This window comes from Pleurodeles waltl, chromosome 6 (genome assembly GCF_031143425.1).
Source record: "Pleurodeles waltl isolate 20211129_DDA chromosome 6, aPleWal1.hap1.20221129, whole genome shotgun sequence".
NCBI classification, from domain to species: domain Eukaryota; kingdom Metazoa; phylum Chordata; class Amphibia; order Caudata; family Salamandridae; genus Pleurodeles; species Pleurodeles waltl.
Genome location: NC_090445.1, coordinates 831,591,048 through 831,611,809, shown reverse-complemented (window position 1 = coordinate 831,611,809; position 20,762 = coordinate 831,591,048). Strand labels below are relative to the sequence as shown.

The 20,762-nt window shown below is 41.6% G+C and overlaps 1 protein-coding gene across 1 annotated transcript in view; it reads right to left on the bottom strand.

Annotated features, from left to right (window-relative positions):
- The window catches only part of SLF2 (SMC5-SMC6 complex localization factor 2), a 393,983-nt gene that overhangs the window by 267,671 nt on the left and 105,550 nt on the right, over positions 1–20,762 (bottom strand). Inside the window, exons 8-9 of the mRNA XM_069239517.1 lie at positions 5,504–5,671; positions 2,341–2,443 (exon numbers count right to left, since the gene is read on the bottom strand). Coding sequence (XP_069095618.1) covers positions 2,341–2,443; positions 5,504–5,671 — 271 coding nt within the window. The remainder of the gene's footprint in view (positions 1–2,340; positions 2,444–5,503; positions 5,672–20,762) is intronic.

The window sequence follows — 20,762 nt, the reverse complement described above, 5'->3', positions numbered from 1 at the left end:
TCTAGAATTTTAACAGCCAGTAAGAAGCCAAAGAAAATATTTAAGATTAATAATGAATTAACAGATGCTGATCATACTTTCCAATCTCCTTTTTTGTGGCAATATGGCTGAATTTCTTTACCTCTTAATGAAATTAGAGGCAATATTGCTGCGGAAAACACTACCGCTGCTATACCGCCTTGACCAGATGAAGTACTTTCCTCATTCTGGGTAGATTGTGGGCTTTAATGTTTACCCAGCCGTCTTTAGATATTGATTCATAGTAGATTTGGCTATTGCTCTGGCCTTGAACGAGTCCGTATTCTACCGCTGTACAAAATTATTTTACAGAGTCCGCATGGGATATCTTGAACTAATCCTTGTTCTTCCATCATAGTGTTGCTTCTTTTCAAAGAAGGAAGCCTGTTCCCTCTTTTGAAGAATGCAGGTCTAGATTCTAAGTTCACTGCAAACTACAGGACAATTACATTTCATCCTTCATCTGCATCAGGGTTTCCAACCTAACAGAGGCACAGAAACGGGTGTTATTGCACTAGATGATGTGTTTAGCTGCTGATGTCAAAAGTATCAATGCCCTGACTTAATGCACCTATCACAGTATAGAAAAAGTAATGGATGGAATGCTTGAATTGATCTCAGCCACCAGTAATTACTAAGGGCGCATCCCAGTCCATTGTTATTCTGCACACCATTCCACTTCAGACTGGACTCAGCTATATGTAATCATGCCTCCCTGTACCGGAACACAAGCAACCCAGGACCAGTTTCGCCCTTGCTATGGGCTTATCAACCAGATATAGCTGGGTTCTAGTGACACAGTATGCACAAGGCCCATGTCTGGGTATACCTGTCCCACTAACCATTCCATCTATCACTTTTCAAATACTTTACTACACCTATCATCGGAGTTTGATACTGCTAACCATTGTCTTAAGTGAAATTAAATGAGCAACAGTGGAACTGAAGAGAGGCAAAGGCATTTCATCTGCCTACAAGTCCATTTACATGTTCCCCAGGGGCTGAGCTCTCCAGTATTATTTAATACTTGACAGACTTCTTGACACTCTAATTTGTGTTTGTGGACTGCAAGTATGCACACACACTGATGCTAATTATTATTCAGATTGAAAGCTGTACCCGAGATGATTGTTCTCGAAGAAACAGCTTATTAGAAGTCCAACAATGGATGGGGCTTCATTGGCCGAAGCTCATATAAAAAAAAAATAGAACTCGGTCACATGTGGAAGACCAGTCTTTGTTTCTTTTGGGTTCGTAATTTTGACACCCAGTACAGTAAAAAGCCTAACAGTTAAAATTAACTCTACTGTTCAACTGGAGTCCCAGGAGGCATCTGTCACCCCGTCCTTAACTTTGATACAAAGCCTGGTTGAAGATGACCTTCCAGTCACAGATGGAGGTTTAATCTGCACTGGACTGCTGCAACAGTAACCACCTGAGAATTAAGCACTCTCTCATACCACTCCTACAACCTATTCAAAACCAACATGCCTTTCTTGTCATACTCTCCCCTGATTTTGGCCCGCTGTCAGCGCCTTAATCTTTTTAGATCCCATGCTTCATTTACTGCTTCACTGCTAGTTGTGTATCTAACCACATCTCCGATCATCTGATTTAGTCAGTTCTTAAAAGGCCTCAGTTTATCAAATCAGATGCTAGCTACACTGTAAATTTCAGTGGGCCAAATGTGTTTGCTAGTTTTCTGTTTTCACTTCCTCACTTTGGAATTGCTTGCCCACTTAAGCGGGGCAAACCTCCTCCAACTTCTGCCTTAGGAATGAATTACAAATCTTACTTTTCAGTCAACATTTTGTTTGATCTGTTTTTTTTTTTTTTTAAAAGAGACCAGACGTATAATAATTAGGTTACTTTAGATGTATATAGTGCACTAATGTTTAGAACGATCAGAAAAAATATTTGGGTGGTACTTTAAGAAACATCTGCAAAAAATATACAAATACACTTTAGTGGAAAATTCAGACAGCTACAATTAAAAAGTTATAATTTAATGTACTGCAAAAGTATAAATATGTCCAGCTACATACAGCTTAGATTTTGCATACTGCTAGTCTTACAGTGCATTTGTGTAACAATCAAATCTTCACCACCTTTTGGTCCCAAAATTCATTGTAAATACAGTAGAAAATCAAGCTATTGTAACAATGTTGTGAAAACAAAGAATGTCTTATGTATACGTAGGTGTCAGGAAAGGGATACATAACTGAACACATTCTCCTGTCGAACCTAATATTTTTTGGGTCGTAAACATTTACCATGCCCACACAAGAGGCAAAGAATACATGGTATAAAAAAACATCTTACCTGAAAAAGCCACCTTAAGATGGGTGCTGGGCATTGCACAAACCGATAGATAAGGCTGAGGAAACTTTGAGTAGCTAAATTGATCTGCTGTTTTTTCCCTGCACTAAAAAAAAAAAAAGTACAATATTAACGCACAATATTAACTACTTTGTGTTCTTTGTCCTACTGTTTGAATAACAAATATTTGCTGGGTCACAGCACATTCAACAGTTTTAGCTCAAGCAAAAAATATTTAACGCACTAAATTTTATTTTTTCTAGATGATGTAGGCTGTGCCATTTTAAGTATAAACAACTGGACTAATCCCTGCAAGTCTTCTACTACTGATTTCAACCTAATGTAATGCCAGACAATTCTCTCACACATTCAACCTTCATAATCTGGGTTCCCTTATCGTTGTACTAACTCCTCCTCGTCCCAAACCAACTGCAAACAATAAAACAATGGAATTAACCTCAAAATTACGCATTTAACTTGTGCTTTGTGACTGAGAGAGACAATGAAAAAGGGCCCTAAAGTGCTTTACTGTTGCAAAAGAGAAGAAAACGTGCATCAATCAACATTTTTTAAAGATAGCAGAGATGGTCCATATAGAAATTTGGTAATTTATCTTAAATTTAGATTTTTTTGCTATAATGAACCTATATACCTATTGCTCGACTAGAGAAGTTTAGTTGGCATTATAGCACATGGCATAACATGCTAAGCTCTGCATTATACTTAACCTTAGTTAGAAAATTATGGGTAAAAACGCTTGAGTCAGTACTAGATGGTAAACCGGCCTTCCAATGCTTGCAATGCCCAATTTATCAAGTAAATTCTGCAAATGAGAATAAGGGTGCTAGAATATTTTTTGGTTCATTACTTTCTTGTTTTCCATATATTTGTGTAGGTTCTCCTGCCCTTTTTATTTGGAAAGAATTACCACCTATATTTTACTCAATTTCTTTTTCTAATTATAATGCTGGGATGGTATTGGTTGATATTATTAGATGTAGTTGCTAGTGGTGAAAAAAAAAAAATCACAGAATTATCAAGCTGCAAGTTACCTCAGGGACAATTAATCCAACCTGAACAAATAATTACCAAATTAAATTGTTGGATTTCAAATTAACATTTAATAAAATGGCTTGCATTGATTAGTTTTACAACCATCTAACATTGAAGACCGTTCTAGCACTAAATGTTTTGCATAGCAAGGTATCTCCTTGTGTTCAATCATAATGATTTATTTTCAAATCTTAAATCATGTAACCTTCACAGGTGTTTAACCTTTAACTGGTGGACTGTAAATCTTTCAGAAGATGAAACATTAAGGCTAAGCCTCTTCAATGTTTTGGGTGGCTTAACAGTCAAATGTGTGACCATACTTAAAAGGGGGGAGGGTCCCATTTGACTGGAAATGGAAGTTTTATCTCTAAACTTAGAAGTCAGAAAATGCTCAACTATGTTTGCACTTTACAATTGTTTGGCTGATTGCTAAAACGTTTATCCTGTCTGTGCTAATTAGGTAGATAATTTGTTTATGAACATAGATGTATGGAATTCACATATATTGTGCAAATGTGCAAATGTAACCTAAAACATGCACAGTCTAAGCTTTACCTTTAGTTCACTTGAATATGGCAATAAAAATAAGGGGATTTTTTATATTTTTGGGGAGAGAAAGGGAAATAGACAGATTTCAAATGCAGCTCTGGCATTATGAGATTCCTCTAGATTATCTTCTTCAAAAGCACAAAAAAAGAGGATTAAGCAGCCCTCTTCATGGTAATGGGTTAAAAACCATCACAAAGCTGCTTCAGGAGATCATGGAAATCCAGTGTCTTAGAGTCTTCAATAGAGTATGCATATTGAAGATGAGTGGTATGATCCGTGAAGAGAGAGGGTGAAGGATTCCAGGGGGGGAGGGTGCTAAGAATAGCATGAGACAGGAGCATAATTAATAAAATGTGAATAATGTTTGATAAAAATGTTTACTCTGATGAATCAAGGCAAAAATGTGTAGAAGGAAATTTATCATGGATGAGTCTGAGGTATCAGAAATTAAACCTAAGAGGAAATGGCAGCCTCTAGCTGCGTAAACGCTGCAAATACGTTTGGAGTTTTAAATACTTGACAGACATTGTGATTGGTATATAAATAAGAGTCATAGTTTCAGTCTAATGTTCTGAGGAAAGTAAGGGCCTTTTTCTATAAGCAATATAGAGAGGAAAAAGATGGGAGGTGATGCAGAAAACTGATGGAGATTCAACATATTATAGTTAACACAGGCATAGAAACATTTTGAAAATAATGGCACTACTGGACGACTATTTGCAGATATTCATTAAGGGTGTTTAGGAGATGGAGGAACACACCAACCCAGATGACAACCAGGGCACATGTAAGGCAAAGCTTAACAGATACAGATACTGAAGAGGTTAAAAAACATTCTGGGTATATGGAAAATTGACAACTTTCTGAATGACACTTGTACTAAAACCTTTTCCAGAATTTAAAGTTTACAACTGAACTTGAACACATCCTGTACCCCATCTAACCTGGGGGTTAAATCCTGAACTACAAAAGTTTATTTGACCAACTACAGGAAGAAAAAAAGTTTTCAAAACAACTACAGTGACAACACATATAATGTATGATAATGATATCTGCCATCAGATGGTTGGTCAAATATATTCTGGGAGACGTTGAGAACTTAAAGAAGAAAAGTTGCTGCATACGTTACAACTCAGTGTTGTGTAATTTACTAAGAAGCTAAAAGGTGCATTTAGTGGGGAAGAAAGGAAGAAGCAAGGAAAAAAGTTAATTATTTTATCACAAGTTCTCTTTCAAAGGTAAATTCATAAACTGCGCCAGCCGAGCCTTAGGGTTTGGAGTTTTTTTGTTGTATTTTGTCTTTAGTACTTGTTGCTTTTCCTCAAATTACTCTTACCATACTGGATAAATGTCAGTTTTAGTTTTTTGTTTTTAAATTAAATAAATCTGGGTGTATATATTTGTATGGATGACATGTAACAAAATGTGATTTCACCACAAATGAATTGGAGTCTAACTTAACAGTCAAGTGAATGTGGTCTTACATAAAGCCTGTCCTGGAGGAAAGTACCCACATTGTAAATGGTGGACAACATGCACTAGCATTAAGCTTGTACATCCATACCTTAAGATAAGCTTCTCCTCCTCACGATGTGGTACAAATCCAAAGTTTTTCAAATCCAGTGTATGCTGATTAAATAGTTTCCCTGAGTTTGACAAGTGAAATATTTCCTCACCCGGATGAAGGTCAGGAATAGCATCAGTCACAACAGAAAACTTGTTTATAAATGCCCTGTACGAAACAATAAAAACCAAACACTTTAAAGGCAGTGAAGGACAAAATTACTTGCTCAGAAATGAATCATCAATCAATTTGGCTATCTTCCAGTATACAGTAAGAAAAACTGGTATCCTTAACACACCAGTCAAACAAGAAACTAGGAGCTGTGGCAAGTGCCTTCGTAGTATGCAAATCCATAAATCATTATCAGAACCAAATACATTTATTTCAAAAGGACACAATTATCATGTTCCCCCTGTTTATTTCTACAGCTCAGAAAGTTGTACAATGTTTATTGTAAATGCAGTGTGCTTCCCCACAAATATTTGTGTTAATATTTTCCTGTGTGCACCTTGTAGTATGCACGGCACATATCAAACCAACGTACAAATTACTCATCACAAACACTTGTATTTCTTGTATGTCTAAACTATCCAACTTCACTGAGGATAACCAGACTTCATCCTGGTATGGGGACAACTGGATAACATTTGCACAGCAAAGCAAAACATCTGTATATAGATGTGCAAAGTGTCTTAACAGCCAACTTTAATCCAAGCAAACCTTCATAAACACCAATCTGGTTTTGCCGATCTCTCTTTCTCATTTAAATAAAAAGAGCAGGAATGGAGAATGGGTTGGTTGGAGGATGGGGCTAAAATACTAGAAATACAGAAGTCAATCAAAGTTAGAATGATTAACTTAACTGCACTTGTCTTAAACAGTACTTTTGCCACTTGTGCATAATATATATTTAGATATTGTACTTTATTTTGCCATTTAGCTGTTGGGAATGTTTTTTAAAAAAAACAGTTTATTGATATTGCACCGAAAACACACATTGCCAGCTATGCTGTGCATTTTGTATTACTTCTCCAGCGTTAGTTAGAAATTAATAGCCAAAGCAATGTGGGAACAGTTCTATCCTCTGTCGCGCACCTTGTCAACCATGATCTGAAAGAAATGCTAAAAGGTATTGTTGGATAGACTGTTAAAATTTAGGTCAGGTCTATCTACTGTGAAGCAACATGTACACTCTGTTCCCCTAGGCTCACTGCTGAGATAATGGTTAGTCAAGGAGTGAATATCTTCTACAGAGTGTTTGGCTGAGTCGGGGTTTGTGGGGGGTGGTCTCTGGATGCTTCATCACCTCCACCAATACTTCACAGACTCTGGCCAAGTCCATGATCTCCCGCTTGTGTCTAGCCTCATGGAGCAATAAAGCACCCCTGTAGTCAGTCCATCTATCCAGTTCTATACGCCAAACCAGTGATCTAGGTCCCCCAGCTGTTTTCCAGTTCCCAGTGATCACTCTTTATCAGTACAAAAGCTATGTCCTGGAACCTACTAGTGGCTTGTTTTTGCTGTATGTGGGAAATTGCTCAGGACGCAATATACTGGTTCACACGGGACCTCCATGTTTATAATGTATGCAACTATCATAGTGATCTCTTCCCAAAAAATAGTAAGGTTCGGGCAGGACCAGAGGATATGGGCAAATTCTGCACCCACTTCTCCACATCTCAGGCATTTTGCATCTGGTATAGACATAAACCTATTTATCCTCCCAGGTGTAAGGTATGTGCTGTGGAACACAAACGTTTGAGTTTGAACCGGGCATTTCTTGATATCTTAGGTCCTCTCCCTAATACTGTTGCCAAAACTTTCTTATCTATGGGTTTAGCAGAGTCTTTCTCCCATTGTGTACGCAGTGTGCTCAAGGATAACATAATGTCTTCACCTATCGCCCTATATAAGCAGGTAACTGCTTTATAGGTTCCTGATGTCACTATATATGAACAGCTCTTTTGCTGTGGGGGTTCCGCCAATCCCACTCTCCAGTGTTTACTTATAGCAGCGGTCACTGCATTGTGGAGTAAGACACGTCTAGGATGTAGGTCATATTCCTCCCCCAACTCCTACAAAGAAGGGGTATTCCTTCCGTTTGAGAAGTCCCCCAAGTAGTTACCTCAGCTGCCATCCATTTAGCTAGTCCTCTCCAAATTCCCCCATGGGAGGACAGCCTTCAGCATTCTAAGCGGTATGTCAGGAGACTATGGAATTCCAGTCAGTGTTCTTTGAAAGCATCCAATCCAGCAGCTACTTAGCACAGTAAATTCAGTACAGTCGCCATCAGTGGTGCGTTTAACCCCTAGCAGTGCTTTGATCAGATGTTCGAGTTCTGGTGCTTCAGATCTCCACTCCTGTTTGGGAGTCAACCTTCCTGCCGCCCACTGCGTCAGCCATTGCAGCTGCACAGCTAGATAGTAAGATTCAAAATCCAGGACGGCTAAGCCTCCTTCCCCCACTGGTCGCAGTAGTGTAGTCAATGCCACTCATCTACGACTGGAACCTAACAGAAATGATACCACTAGTGACCCGATTTTTCTGAAGATTGCCCGCGGGATCCACACCGGTAAGACTCCAAAGTAGTATAGCAAGCAGGGCAATGTGAACATTTTCAATAGCACCAGTTGGTCTGCAACTAAGAGGGGAAGCGTTCCCCAAAACTTCCTACTAAGGTGGAGGGACTGAATCGCTCGACTAACGTTACCTTCTTAAAGATCTGTAGAGTCGTGAAATACTCACGCCCCCCAAGTAATATATGCAACTGGGATCCCACTAAAGGGGTGCTAGGTCCAGCAGTGGGTTCAGGAACTGGCCTTGCTGAGAATAGTCTGGATTTTTGCCAACTCTCAACCTAGAAAACATTCCAAACTAATCTATGCTGCTATCATCAGCAGAAAGGGCTAAATAGTGGGTTTGATCATCTACCTCAACGCCCCTGTAGCTATTCCCCATCCTTGCGTAACAGGCTAAGGGCTCCATAGCTAACACAAAGAGTAGGTACTATCAAGGACATCCCTGGCGAGTTCTGCATCCCATGTTATAACTCTCTGAGATGATCTTACACATTCTAACTCTGGCTATAGGAGCGAAGTACAGCAACTTGGTCCAATCCCAAAACCCCTGCCCCACCTGGAAGCGTGCCATAACCCGATATACAAAGACTCATTCCAGGCTATCAAACTCCTTTTCTATGTTGACTGCAAAAATCCAACTGGTTGTTAGCTTCAGCTTCTAGTATTGTAAAAAGTCTGCGAATATTCAGTGTTGTGTTACAGTCAAGAGTGAACCCCGCTTGGTCTGGATGAATAAGCTTGGGCATATGGGGAAGAAGTCTAGCAGCTAGAATTCTACTGAAAATGTTGTAATCAACATTAAAAAAAAAAAAAAATAGACAGAGGTCGATATGCCCTTTGGTCATGGGCAGGTTTCTCTTGTTTCAAGAGTGGTACTATTAACACTTCTCAAATGGAGTTTGGAAGAGTTCCTGCATCCCTGGCTGCTTTATATATACGCCCACCAGTCTGGGGGCCAGATCCTAAGCATATGTAGAGATAAATTGCACTGGAGTCACAGGAAGTCTTGAATATTTGTATCACCTCAAGAAGGCTGCGCTCTTATAGAGGTTTGAATAATAAGTATAAAATTTGTGGTTGATGTCCAATTGTCTAAAGAGCTCATCTCCCTGGTTCGTCTCAAACTCGACTATTACAGAACCTAATTTGGTAGGATGTGCAAGCCAAGCCTAAAGTTGGCCTGTGCAGTCAACTTCTGAATGTGCTCTTATCATATAGAATTTGTAATCAAACCACCGAAGGTGTTCCACCTGCTCTGTTACCTCCTTTGCTTCTAGTAGTGCTCTTTGGCGGTCTGGCAACCCCAGTCTGGCTAATTCAAGGGATCGCAAGGTGCTCTCAGAGGACAGCACTTCAGTCAATTAGGTGTGTCTCACGCACACCAACTCAGTTATGCACCTCACTTGGAGCACCACCTTAGATTCATCCCACTCCACCTGGGAAGATGCTGTTCCAGAGTTTTCCTCAAAGTATTGACTAATTCTCTGTCCTATTGAGTTCTGGTATACAGGGTCCTCCAGGGATTCAAACTTCAGCATCCATGTGGAGACATTCTAGGTGCAGTAAAATCAGGTTGTGATCTGATAAGGTTCGAGAATGGTATTCTATATTGTGCACTAGACCATGGGGCAAAGGAATGCGTCCAAGCACAAGTGGAGATAATGTAGAGGCGAGAAAAAAAAAAAAGATTAGTCCCATTCCTGTGGGTGGTGGGGCCACCATGAATTCACCAATTCCCATTCCGCCTGCCATTTGGTAAAAAAAGGTAGATGTTCTAATAACTGGGGAGTCTCCCAGAGAGGGATGGGATCAGTCCAGTGTTGTGTTAGCTACACAATTTTAGTTCCCTACCATGATAACAGTGCCTACTAAGTAGGGGACTAATTTCCTTGACAGTTCAGCCAAAAACACTTCTTGATCTGTGATCGGGGAATATATGTTTATTATGGTAATGACTCTACCATCAAGATGAGCCGTGACCACCACACAACAGCCATCTATATCAATGAGATCCCCCAGTGCACTGAAAGAGAAACTACTGGGCGCACCAATATCAGTGTCCCTTGTGCAAATGTCACATAAGAGGTATAGTAAAGCCTGGCCTCGCCAACTACAGTAAAGAGCCACCCCTTCTTCTTATGATAAGGTGTGTTTCCTGAAGGAGTGCTATCTGGAACCATAACCACCCACCCCAGATAAAAATGAAAAGCCTTTATATTGCTTGGCCATATTGTGCATTCCCTTCACATTCCAGCATATTATTATATACATTTTGGGGGTAGCCATTGTGAAAGAGCAATAGAGGAGCCTAATTCCTGATCGGACAGAAACACAGTAGTGCAATTCAGCAACCTTCCACAAATTAATGCAATTAGTATTCCTGGAGAGCGACAGGTGTAACCGTCCCAAACATGTAAACAACAATCAACCCAACTCCCCCTCCCCAGGACTAGCAGGTGAACACCCTCATCCAAACTTTTGCAAGAATACAAACAGTAGTGGGTGTGAGTCACTTGGGGTAGCCAACACAGGTCCTGCCACTTGTTAAAATCAGTGAAATCAATAGACTTGCAGAGTCTGCCAGCATATAGGGTGATTTGTCAATCTAGTGGTCTGCTTGAAATATTATATTGCATTCCTCCCCTGCCAGCATGAGGTCTGTGTCCGATTTACTCATTCCCCTTCTTACTATACCATAGACCAGTCAAATAAGTTCACCTGCTGTTCCAGGAGTCACCACAGGTAGTTCAGCATTTGAGTCCTCAGCAGAGGTGGACCCTCTCTCAAGATTGAATGCCTGTTCCTACTCCTCCTCATCTAAGGAAGCAGGGGGGGGCTCGCTCCCGCTCAGGGCTCCCGCTAATGTCAGCGCCCTCTGCTGCCCACGTTGAACTTCTGCTCAGAATGGGTCCCTCAAGGGGTGCCTCAAGGTCCACATCGTAGCCGCTTCTGTCTCGGTGAGCACTCAGTCGCGCTTCAGCTGGGGTCCGCTTGTGGGTGGTGATCAATCTAGTCCCATACTTCCTGTGGGGTGCTGAAGAAATGCACTCCATCCGGTGTGATCACCCTCAGTCAGGCAGGAAAAAACATATGATAAGTTATACCCATTTGACGAAGGTGCTGCTTTGCCGTCAGTAATGTGGACCGTGGTTTTTGTACTTATCTAGTAAAGTCTTCAAAAATCTTTACTTTGCTGTTGTCCACCATGAGGTCATCTTTTTTCCAGGCTTGGGCTGGGGTGTAATCTTGGTCTCTGTAATATTATGATTTACCCCCAATGGGTGTGACAATGCTGGTACTCGACGCGCTCTTTCTAGTGTGTAGAAGGGTGAGAGGCCCTCCAGTGCCAGTTCTTCTCAGATCTATTTCTCCAGGAAGGCCACCATGCTATGCCCTTCAACTTTTTCAGTTAGTTTTATTATTCGGATATTGTTCCTTCTTGACCTGTTTTCCTAGTCTTCTGCGTGCAGCTCCAGGGTCTGAACTTTGCCCTCCAGGATTGTTAGTCTTTCCCACATCGCTATAAGATCAGTGAGGATATCTGGTAATGTCCCTTCCGCTGTGGGGTACTCTTTCAGCTAAACGTCGATGGACATCTTTCAGGATTCCGAATTCCAATGAGTCGATCTGTGTTTCCAAAGCTTCCCTGGAAGTAGTGATTGCTTGAAGTACGTCTTTCAATGTGGGAACTCATGGGGTCTGCTACGCCAAGCTGGGACCTCCATAATTTAAGTTGAGGTTAGAGGCCTTCATCGTGGCTGGTGCACCCGGAATCTAGATCTTTCTTCTTTATGGGTTTACCCATTTTGGCACAGCAAGACTGTGATTATCAGGCACCGCCACTAATCCCCACTGCCTCCACCTGGAGCCTATGCAATGCTAGGGGGAACCGCCAGGACATAAACTGAGTGCCACACACCAAAGTTTTTTTGTAGTGTCCCCCAAAGACCCAAAGTCTCAAATACTAGGCAATCCAGAGGACTCTGGTATAATTAGGGTCCTGCCCTGGGCCTCACAGCAATCAACTTCTCTGGGAAGGGGGGGATCTAGCCATGTGTTAGACACAATAGTTGCTAGTTCCATACTGTTGGAATGGGAATGCTCCACCAGGGATTCTTCCATCTACAGGAAGCTCGAAATGAACACTGAAGGCAGAGAATGCTAAAGTTGACCCCCCACCCCCTTCAGGGTCGCAGGGAAGAATAGTAAACACAGATCCAGCAGTAGGAGATAACCTCCCAATCAGGCATGATGGTCCCAGGCTTGCCTCAAATCAAAGGGCCACTTTCCCAATCCTGGCGTTCTTGGCAATGTGCATTGTGCACATTGTTACTCTTGATTACACAGTTCAGGGGCCATAGGATCCCCCAGCTGCCATGGTCTCTGGTCCAGAATCACCAGGAATGCACAGTGGGTTTGCTCCTCCGTCGCCTCTGCTCTGCAGCGCCAAGCAGTCAGAGGCTGTATCCTCCACATCCCCCAGTCACCTCCTGTGACCCAGGTCGGGGGCTCTGTTCTCTTCTGCGTCGCAAGGGCTTCTGAGCTCAAGCAGCCCCTGAGGAGGTGGTGGGACACCAATCCAGTGTGTTCCCAGCCACCCCCTACCTGCAGCCCTCCGGAAGCATCCCTGGGCTGCACAATCCCCTAGCAGCCGACACCACTAATTGTTACTGTGGTCTGGCACTTCAGTAGCACAGTGCGTCAGGTCGTCCTCGTAGGTCCAACACCAGGGCCTCTGAGGCAAAGCAGCTCTTTGTGAGGCAGTGGGACGCCAACCCTGCATAGGCTCGACCGCCTCTAGTCAGCCTCTCAAGGGTGCCCTCAGGCCGCTCGGCTCCCCAATCGCCAGTGGGGAGGTCTTGTGCCACACTCTGGTCTCGGCTCAGGCCAGTCACGCAGCCGACCTGAGGAATGCAGGAGAGTAAAAAAAAAAAAAAAGCCTGATCTGCAGAGGAATCGACAAGGGCGAAGGCGGGGTGGGGTGGGAGGTGTGCATATGATTGCATGCTCCCTAGTTAAGGGTGGTGAGGATTAATATCAGGATTCTGGCAGGCCTCAGCAGCACTTCTTACAACACATCTGACTGCGGGGTCATCTTGGTCATGCCCTAATATCAAGTAAAATGTTGACCCAAAAAAAGTGACGCTACATAAATAGGAGACATTTTCAGACTGCCTTTTTCCTGCAACTTACTTTGGGAGGTAACATGTGAAGAATAAATTTGCCATCTTCTACCTCAGAAAGGCAGACCCAGTAAAAGTGGAGTCAATAATAGACAGCACTAATGAACAATAACACAAGGAACAACCTGATGTCACACGAGTGACATTTGTTCTGTGTTACGAATGCATTATATGTTCACATACTGCACACAGAACTTATGGCAGGGAATTCCATCTATAAAATGAAGGACCTATTTAAAGACCATTAATACCTAGGAGTTACTGAATTTGAAACAGATCTAAATTCAGTTTACTACTCATACAGCAAGCATTGCCTTTCTGATGCCATTACATGTTCACTGATGACCAAAGCTATGACAAGTTTGTCAGAGTTTCCGGATTTATTTTGTCAAAACAGGGAGAATGACCTTATTTATTGTGTGAAGTGATCTTTCAGTCAAAAAGCAGGTACCAGAGATGAAAGTTGATACTTCTGTTGTAAGAATGACTTTGAAAGTAGAGGTCTGTAATTATTTACTTAGCATACATAACCGGGGTAACAAGGCCACCAACTTGAGCATGTGCAGAGTGCAATCTTGATACAATCACCCAGATCACAGTTTACTATTTCAGATAATGGGTGTCAAGATCACCACACTGTGTGTCAAAAACTATTTTGGAACAAGTGTTTTTGTTTTTTAATCTTTAAGTTTCCCTTTATCTATTTAGTAATGCTTCCCAGAATCAATTGGGCATCTACTAAGAAAAAAAAGTGAATTATTTTATCACAAGTTCTCTTTCAAAGGTATCATTGTTAAATTCATAAACGACAGCAGCCAAGCTTTAGTTTTTGGAGATTTTTATATTTACTATTGGTTGCTTTTCCAAAAATTAATTATACCATTAAGGATGTCTGTTTTACTTTGTTTTTTTCAATTAAATAAATCATGGTGTATTTTGTATGGTTGGCATGTAACAGAATGTTATTTCGCCACAAATGAATTGGGGTCCATCCTATAGTCAAGTGAATGTAGTTGTGAATAAAGGATATCCTGTTTCAGCATGTCATAGAACTTTGGGTGATCTTTAAGCTAAAAATGAGAAGTTATTTACCATTGGTAACAATCTTTCTGGTGGATACTCTACCTGTATCATCATCACATTTTGAATATCCACCGGCATCTGTCTGGATCCAAGAACTCTGCAATAGTTCTCACACACTGGGAGGTGGTGCTGGCTCCATCTCCGCACAGGATGCAGTACGGGTGTGACATCACTGGTGCCATATAGTGGCACCCTAGCACCCTTATTACACTTATTCATACATTTTATCAGTCTTTAATAGGCATATATGAGGACGGCATCAAATCATATGGGAATGTGCAGCACAGCAGAACAAAGTTGCAACCTTATTAGTTTCCAAAGGTATACAACCATCTTTCAGAAGGGGAAAGTGGGCAGCATCGATGAGGAATCTGCAGGTAGATAAAGAATCCACCAAAAAGACTGTTACCAAAGGTTAGCAACTTATTCTTCTAATGGATGCATCTACCTGTAGATTTCTCACCTTTGGAATAGGCACCATAGCATTCCCCTCTAACAGTAAGTGGGCCTCTGGGAGCAGCCAGACTAATAAATCCTGCACCACTTAACAAGCAAAATGTCGCCATTTGACAAATCACCACAGGAGCACCCCCATTCAGTGTCAAGGCTAAGGCCATCAGTCTGGTGGAATGAGCAGAGATTCTCTCTGGTTGTTGCTTTTTAGCATGGGAGTAACCGATTTCGAAGCAGAGGATAATCCACTGTAACAAAGCCATCTTCTGGATCACCATACTCCTCTTAATGCCTGCACATCCCACAAGCAGTTGGTCATTACACCTCAATTCTCATCTGGTTGATATAAGAAGTGATTGCCACACAGGGGTTCAGTCAATGTTATTGTGCTTCCTTCTCTGGTGGGATGGGGCAGAGGGAAAAACGTTGGAAGAGTAATGGACTGTCCCATATGGAAGACTGCTTTAATCCTCGGGACCAGATTGTCCAGATAAAAGGAAGTGAAGGCTGGACAGACACAAGGCATGCAGCTCATCGACATGTTGCACTGACGTATGGCTACCAAGAACACAGTTTCAAGGATCAACATTCACAACTAACAACTATCTAGAGGTTGAGAATGGACTCCTATCAAGAATAACAGTCCCAAATGTAAGGTGTATTGGTACAAAGCAAAAGTTTAAAGAGGAACATACATGTAAGCCCCCTCAAAATTCTAAACAATCAGGGTCTTAAAAAAATATGGCTATTCCGGAAGGCTAAGCAACCTCGAAAGGCCTGCAATGTAGCTTGTAACAGTGCCCACAGCACAACAATGCTGTGCTACTCAAATAGAAAAATGTAATATTTGGAATGTGTGCTTTCACGGTATCTACATGCTCATTTGCACATCAGGTAACAAAACCGATTTGCTGACAAGTTCACATTGTCTACCTCCGTCGGCATGTCAAAGCTGTCTTTGTTGAATTCCCAAGCATGAAGGTGGAGGCTCTGGAGGTTGGAGTGAAGAACCTGCCCTGGCAACTGAGTGAGAAGGTCTGCTCTGAGAGGTAGCTAGAGTAGAGGACCCAGTGGAAGTCACAGAAAGTCTGCATTAAGGATATTGTGTGGAAATGGTTTGGTAACACTCTTCGACTGCCAGTATTTCCTACCTTACTGCTGGAACAATTTTCCCATTTGCTGCTATTGTGAAAATAGTTTCTGTTTTTATCCTTTTAAATCATGCTTGGGGAAATCAATTTATTTGTGAAATGTGTCAACAGGAGAAGTGGGCAGGGGCTGTTTTTATCTTTTTAAATCTGTGGCCATATTCAATGCCACTGAAACCCCTTCATGGTTGCCACTCCAGCTGGATGAGAACCACCATTTTAGAGAGCGGTCTAGTCTTTTCTATATCAGTCCAGGTCAGTACTTAAGGCATACAGCGGCACAGACACATATTTGGCAACACTCTTCGACTGAGTGTATTCCCTACCTTACTGCTGCAACAATATACCCATTTGTCCCTACTGTGAAAACGGTCACTGTTTTCATCCTTTTAAATCGTGGTGGGGGATAAATTTATTTGTGAAGTGTGTCAATGGGGGTGGAGGGCAGAGGTGTTTTTACCTTTTTTTAATCTGTGGCCGCCTTCAGTGCCACTACAACCACTTCTTGGTTGCCACTCCAGCTTGAGTAAAACCGCCATTTTAGAAAGCGGTCCAGTCTTTTCTACATCTGCCCAGCCCGGTACGTAAGGCATTCCATGTTGCGGACGTGCACTGGACGCACGAAGAGGTTGTGCCACCAGTGCGTCAAGGCAAGCCTGTCCATGTCCGGCCAGGGCCAGGGGCCTGAAGCTCCGTGCATTTTTAAAGATTTTTTTTAAGACACACCTAACATACACCTCTGAAAAGCTGCTTCAAATTATTAAGGGGATGACAAATAACTGCACAAAAGTATTATCTCTGCAGGACACTCTTACCACCTGCACTAATTGTAACTGGAAGGCTGAACACCTCACAACACCGACGGTTAGTTCCAAACTACCCACACCCTCTCATCTATAAGAAGCAGATGAACCTTTTAAACTGCAGGTCCATTCCTAAACTCGGCTCGGAGCTGTTTATTGTCCTAGAAGAGACGAGAAAAAAAATGAGTCAACTCCTGATACAGTTATGACTCTGCCACCTGTCTACATGATAGCTAATAAGAATAGGGAGGGTAGATTAGGCGGAAGGGTTGCCATCATTTTCAAAAAGAAATACATGGCCAATTTCACACCGATAGATCGATAGACATGAAAAGTTGTAAAAGCATCCAGTTTTCCCTCGAGTTTGCCCAGACCTTCACCTTCTCAGGACCTGTAATGCAAAGCCTTCCTGGAGCCTCCTCCCAATTTGCAGCAGCCTTACCGGAATTAATGGATGAGTGCAGCCTTCAAAAAGCAAATTTTACCTTATTCGGAGACCTGTACATACATTTTGAGCAAACTGAGTATAACTCTGTAAAGTGGCTTATTCATAATCTTGAGGCACTACAACTTCACTTCATCCCCTGACGTGGAATACAGATTTACAGCTAACACTGTTGGGAGGGGTGTTAACACCCTTGCCAGAGCAGGCTTTGTTCCTGACCACATGAGAGCAACCCGTGGAGGTCAGAAACTTGTCTGTTGGTGGCAGACAGGTGAAAACTAGTCAGTCAGCCCACCAACAGTTGGTAGGTTTTCAGAGGCCACCTCTAGGGTGCCATCTGGGTGCATGTATTAATAAATCCATCACTGGAGTCAGTGAGGGTTTATTAATATGAGATGTTTGATACCAAACATCCCCATTTTCAGTGAAGCCATCATGTAGCTGGGGAACTCGTACTGACCAGTGTGTAAAGATGAAACACGATCAAAATGAGATGTAGGTTCTTTATTTGGAGCATCCTAACCACCTGCAATCACAGGACATCCATCTCTCTTCACAGTCTCCAGCAAATGACTCACAACACTCCACACTCTAATGTGATGTCAAGAGTGACATCATCCTTGGGAATAGAATCCCTTACATTCTAACATCTTCTGAGATGCCATGAGAGACACCTACCACACACCTTCCCTCTTAAAGATAGGACACAAGATTATAATGTTCAATAAAACTAAAATATACAACAAAACAAAATAAGGACAAAAAAAAACAGGGAGGAGAAACCCTATAAACAAACTTAACATCATGAAACTTTTTTAGATATCACCACTCTATTAAAATTCCACACCCTTCCATCCTTAATTTTTACAGCATTCCTGAAAAGTCTGATTACTTCAAATGATCCCATTAACTTACTCCCACTGTTACACAGTGTTGGTTTCTTGACTAAAATCTGATCTCCAACTTTCACACCAATGTTTAGTGTGTTCTTCTTTTCATCAAAATATTCCTTCCTTCTTTGTATGCACTTCTTTTCACACTCATTCCCCCCACTCACGCTGCTCCATGAGACACTGTCATTTTTCCCAAACACACCCATCCTGGTGCCAAAAGAGTGTTAGCTTTACAACCTCTAAAAAGTTCAAAAGGGACGTCGCCTGTAGTAGAGTGATGCGTGAATCTGTAGGCATCAAGGAAATTCTTGAGACCATCTTTCCAGTTCCTATTGGCTATACTCTCCAATTGTATACATTCTTTTACACATTTATTAAACCTTTCCACTGTACCACTCTCCTCAGGATGATACAAGGAACACCTTCTATGTTTAATGCCTCTGCACTGAAAATATTCTTCCATTTCAGAAGAAACAAACTGCGGCCCATTGTCTTTCACAACTGTATTTGGCAAACCTTCACGCTGAAAATGTCATTGAAAAATTCAATAATTATCTTAGTTTCAATGCTACTACAGATTCATATTTCAGCCCACCTGGAAAACTGATCTACCAAAACCAAAATGTAGTTGGACCCACCTTTCCCGTAAATAGGTCCAACAACATCCACTGCTACCACTTCCCAAGGCTTGTTAGGCATGTCTCTTATACAAATCGGTGGTACTCTAGTCTTGTACACCTTGTCACTATTGCAACAGTCTGGAAAATTCCTGATCATCCTTTCAATCATTAAATCCATTCCTGGACACCAATAGTTAAGGCTCATCCTGGCTTTCATCCTACTCATCCCCTGATGTCCTTCATGTCCCAACTCGATAATCTTGTCCCTCAAAACAGCTGGAACTACTAATCTCAAACCACGCAAAAGGACACCATTCTCTATAGATAACTCATCTCTCACTTTCCAAAATCCTCCCAACTCCTTAACCCCCGTTTCACATTATTATTCCACCCGTACCTAAGTCCTTCACGCACCCGCTGTAATACAGAATCTTCAACTACTGCTCTTAACCACTCATCCTGCTCTACAATACCTCCAAGTTACACTGCACACACTGATTTCACTTTCCTCACTTTTTTCTAACCCTTCTTCCGTTTCAGAACTTAGTCTAGATAAACAATCAGCAATCTTATTATTGGATCCAGGAACATAGAACATACTGAAACAGAAATCCTGTAGATTGACAACCCATCTGATAATTCTACTAGAAATCATATCCAGACCTTTTTTCATAAAGACTTCCACTAGGGGTTTATGGTCCGTAAAAATCTGAAATTCTATGCCCCACACAAAATTCTTGAATTTGTTAACCGCCCAGAAGACACTCAGAGCCTCCTTCTCAATTGTGGAATAATTGACTTCAGCTCCTCGCAACGTCCTAGAACTATACACTATGGGCTTAAGGTCACCGTCACCCATATCCTGTAACAACACTGCCCCTAAACCTCTCACACTAGCATCTAACATAATCACACATTTCTTATCTGGATCAAATGAATTCAAGCTTCCAATCGTCGATAGTTCCTTTTTTATCCCTTCGAATTCTCTTTTGCACTCCTCATCCCATGTAAACTCAGTCCCCTTTTTTAGCAGTTTACGCATGTGTATTGTTTTAGAGGCTAGATTGGGCAAAAACTTAGCATGAAACTCTACCATTCCAAGCAATGATAGAAACTGCTCTTTCTTCTCTGGATTACGCAGATTCAATATGTTCCTGACTAGCTCTTCCTTAGGACATAAACCCTTAGCTGTAATCTTGTGACCTAGGTATTCAATCTCAGTTTTGCAAAAGGAGCACTTATTTAACTTAAGAGTTAAACCGTGGTCTCTCAATATAGCTAGAACCCTCCTAACTCTAATTTTATGCTCCTTTACAGTTTGTCCATGTATTGAAATATCGTCCTGGAAACATTTCACTCAAGGTTCTGAGCCAAACAAGTTGTACATCAAGCGTTGAAATACTGCAGCAGCAGACACTAACCCAAAAGGCATCCTTATATATCTAAAAGTTCCAAAAGGAGTAATGAATGTGGTGTAGTCTCTTGAGTCAGCATGCAACATAACCTGATGGTACGCAGAAGTCAAGTCAAGCTTACTGAAATATTTTGACCCATGCAACATTGTGACCATCTCCATTATGTTGGGTAATGGGAATTGATCACTGACCACACACCTGTTAAGATTTTTCAAATCAATGTACAGCCTAATCTCCCCAGACTGCTTTCGTGCAACGACGATGGGTGAAATCCAATCCAAGGATTCTACTGGCTCAATTATTCCATCTTTACACAATCTACGTATTTCTCTCTCAACGTCATCTTTCATAGATATCGGAATGGGACGTACTTTGGCAGCCACAGGAACGGACCCTTCTTTTATCCTTATACGATGGGAATACTTCTTCAAACAACCTAATTTGTCACTGAATACCCCTTTGTATTCATTAACAAAGTCAGGTAAGGACTTAACAAAATCAGGTAAGACTCTCCCTTTCCATCTTGCACAGAAAGTTCACATACGTTTCGCAACATGTCAACAAAATCATCCTTGATCATGACAGGTGTGGGTGAATTGGAGTCTAAAATGACATTCAACTCTTTCTGGTGTGGCCA